The sequence below is a fragment of the Octopus bimaculoides genome, chromosome 13 (assembly GCF_001194135.2).
Source record: "Octopus bimaculoides isolate UCB-OBI-ISO-001 chromosome 13, ASM119413v2, whole genome shotgun sequence".
NCBI classification, from domain to species: Eukaryota; Metazoa; Mollusca; class Cephalopoda; order Octopoda; family Octopodidae; genus Octopus; species Octopus bimaculoides.
The window spans coordinates 6,426,381-6,430,109 of record NC_068993.1 but is presented as its reverse complement, the minus strand read 5'-3'; the positions used below and the strand labels follow the sequence as shown (position 1 = coordinate 6,430,109).

At 39.3% G+C, this 3,729-nt stretch overlaps 1 protein-coding gene and 1 long non-coding RNA gene across 5 annotated transcripts in view; one reads left to right on the top strand and one right to left on the bottom strand.

The window, feature by feature from the left end:
• Positions 1-3,723, top strand: part of LOC106869269 (NEDD4-binding protein 2) — a 49,429-nt gene extending 45,706 nt beyond the window's left edge. For all 4 annotated transcript variants that reach the window (XM_014914936.2, XM_014914937.2, XM_052972312.1 and 1 more), the window contains 3 exons: positions 561-658; positions 1,572-1,698; positions 2,204-3,723. In XM_014914936.2, the coding sequence (XP_014770422.1) occupies positions 561-658; positions 1,572-1,698; positions 2,204-2,243 (265 nt within the window). In that variant the 3' untranslated portion in view covers positions 2,244-3,723. The remainder of the gene's footprint in view (positions 1-560; positions 659-1,571; positions 1,699-2,203) is intronic.
• Positions 1-3,729, bottom strand: part of LOC128249262 (uncharacterized) — a 59,460-nt gene that overhangs the window by 4,994 nt on the left and 50,737 nt on the right. The gene's annotated exons all lie outside the window — the stretch shown is intronic.

Sequence of the window (3,729 nt, the reverse complement as noted above, 5' to 3'; positions counted from 1 at the left end):
GTGGCTGAGCACTCCACAGACACGTGTACCCTTAACGTAATTCTCGGGGGATATTCAGCGTGACACAATGTGACAAGGCTGACCCTTTGAAATACAGGCTCAACAGAAACAGGAAGTAAGAGTGATAGAAAGTTGTGGTGGAAGAGTACAGCAGGGTGTGTCACCAATACTTGGAAGATTGTCTGTGGATGGACTAAGGTGTCCTCTTTTCTTTGTATGAGATCTTCGAGTTAATCCTCGCCTGGTCAGCTGTGACATCACTTACCGAGACCGTCTCTATTGGCCGTCCATTGTACCAATTCTGCTGAGATTGACTATGCCATTCATCTCTTTTAGGGTTGATAAAATAAGTATCAGTTAAGCGCTGATGTTGATATAATTAACTTCCCCTTCTCCCCCAAATTGCTGGCCTTGTGCCAAAATTTGAAATCAGTCTTACAGCTGATAATCTGATGATGGCTTTAACCTAGCTCACTTCCTACCATGCCCCAAGCCAGAAATTGTCATTCCATCACAGTTTATTTATTATAATATTTTGGTTCCTTTTTATATAACCACAGGTTGACTCCTGAGTATTACAACGTTGTGGATTTACATGGAATGAAGATCCATGAAGCTGTTGCCATCACAAAACAATGTCTACACGATTATAAAAGAGGTAATACAGTGTTCTTGGTTTTTTTTTTGTTTTTATTATTGTTGTTGCTACTAAGGTGATCGTCAGCACACCGAGTTAAATGCTTAGTGGTATTTCACCCATTGATATGTTCCGAGTACAAATTCTGCCAAGGTGAACTTTGCTTTCCATCCTTTCGGGGTCGATAAAATAAGTACCAGTTGAACACTGGTGATCTATGTAATCAACTTCCTTCGTCCCCACATACCAGAAATGATTATTATTGTTGCTATAATAAATAAATGCGCCCCTTTAAAGCCTAGCCAGGCTCATGGGCCCGGTTTCAATGGCGTTTGTGTACCCCAGCTGGACGGGACGCCAGTCTATCGCAGCGTTACTCCCAAGAACACAACACGTCGCCCGGTCCAAGAAATGAAACCACAATCTTACGATCATGTTGCTGACACCCTAACCACTAAGCCACACACCTCCACTATTGTTGCTATAGCTATTGTCAATGTTGCTGACGTTGTTGTGACACTTGCCTCTTTAGATGTATATGCTATGATACTACTGCCCTCAGCGAAATCGAAGTAGTCTGCCACAACAGACAGTAGAGCTCAACAATGTTTCTACAGCCGGATGCCTTTCCTGATGCCCACCATCAATTATTTCCAAGTAAGGTAATATTTGCCCTTGAACAGATGTTTTGATGGAAGAGACACTGCTTGTATGACAGTGGCACCCATTTATGACTATCAAACGATGTCAGGGCAAGATCTTGCATTACATCATTAAATGTATTTTAGTTTTGTAAAAAGAAAGTTGGCTGTAGTTTGAGGAAGATTTGGCTGTTGTTTCTAACAGGCTGAGCAACTATCTGAATGGTCCCTCTCTACAGATAATGTTGATGTTGGGTTGTTGCTAATTGTTCTGTAAATTGTTGCTATTTCAGCTTTAGACAATGGTTACATGATGAAGAGAAACCTGACAATAATCACAGGGAAAGGATTGAACAATGTCGCTGGGCGCTCTGTGTTGAAGCCACCGATTCTCTCCTACATCAAGCAAAGTTCATTCCGGTAAGTAGGAAAAAGAAAGAAAATAATTTCTTGTGTCATTAGATATTCCACCCTCTTTGTGCTCTCTTGATTTCATCCTTTCGGGGTTGATAAAATAAGTACCAGTTACACACTGTGAGAAGTCTGTGGGGAAGAATCACTGACAGTATTCTGCCAAGACAAGTTTCTTTTATTTTGAAAGAATGTGGTTGCCAAAGAGTCTGGAAGTGAAGCAGTGAACCAGAGACTGGTCTGTTGGAATCCTTTAACCAATGAATCCAGTCCTTACAGATGCACAATATAAATAAAGGAGTGGATTATCTGCAGCCAGGAATCAAAACCAGCTCAAAGACTCTCTTGGCGCTTTATTTCCTCTTGTTCTGCAGTGCTAAAATGATGGTCTTTTACCAGTTCTCACTTTGGTTGTGGCCATGTTCCTTAGATATACTACTTTGAATAACAACAATTTCAGTTTCCAAATGTCATATATATATTTGCTAAACACGAATTTCGGTTTCTTCTGCAGGTTCCTCGAAGACGATGGTTCCATCAAAGTATTTTTCTGAAATTGCACATTTTGTTTTTTTACCTGCTTTCTTGATGGTTCTGACCTTTACACTTACTTGAAACCCATACTTTTTGATGGTTGAAACCATTGTATTTACCAAAGCTGTTTTCCATGGCTCTACATGGCACTCTGAGGAAACAATTTCTGGCAGTTCTTTTGGAGTTGCTGAATGCGAAACTCACAACAACTGTTTCCTAATGAGTCTTGAACTTCAAACCCACACAAATGTTACACCTGAAGATCCTTATTAAACTCTTGGAAAGTCTCGCTTCTGAGAGTGTTTTTAACAAATTCTTGGTAACTGTCCCTTTTTGATAATCCTTGACAAGAAATTCTTGGAAAGAACACCAAACCTTTGGAAGCTTACTCATGATAGACTTAGACACTAAACTCTTGGAAACGGTCACAATTGATAGTTCTCAACATTAAACTCTTGAAAGTCTTTAATCTCAAATTTTGTGAAACTGTTACACCTGATAATTCTTCAACCAAATTCTAGGAATCTGTTGCTTGTGCTTGACCTCAACAGCAAACACTTGGAAATTCTTGTTCTGAGAATTCTAAACAATAAACTTTTGGTAGTTGTCACTTGATAATCCTTGACATCAAATTCATGGAAATTGTCACCTGTGATATTGGACTCGGAAAACCTTTGGAAACTTCAAAATCTCGGAGACTGGCTGCTCTCAAATGTTCCTGACATTCTTGAATGTCTTTGATCTCAGACTTTCGGAAACTATCAATCTCATTGGATTTACAATTCCTGATGATTGTAGAAAAAAGAAAAAAAAAAGAAATCATGGTCCAAGTTAACAAACTCATGGAAAAACCTTTATTGTTGATCATGCTTTAGTCATCAAACATGGAACTGCTTTGCCACTCTTAAAGATCATAGATATTTATTCATCCGGTCAATTAATAGGAAAATTCTTAGTTTTGACAGACCTGCATTATTATTATTATCTATTTAATTAATTTATTTATTTAATTAACTAATTATTCTTCAGGCAGCAAACTAGTAGAATGGTTAGCATTGCCAGACAATATGCTTTGTGGCATTTCTTCTGTCACTCGATTTTTTGAGTTCATATTTCACCAAGGTCAACGTAAATGAGTGACCCCTCCCCTCAAAATTTCAAGCTGTGTGTCTCTAACTGAGGCAGCAAGGCGGCAGAATTGATCGCATTCTGTCCAGCATTATGTTCAGAGTTCAAATGCTGCCAAGGTTGACTTGGCTTGTTATCCCTCCAAGGGTTGATAAAGTACCAGTTGAAGACTGGGGTTGATGTACATCGACTAACCTTAACCCCCCACCCCCTCAAAATTTCAGCTCTTATGCCTATGACAGAAAAAATCATTACTAAGGGAGCAAGCTGGCCAAATTGTTAGGGAACTGGACAAATTGCTTGATGGCATTGAGTTCAAATACTGCCGAAGTCAACTCATCTTTTTGGGGGTCGATAAAATAAGTACCAGTTGAGCAC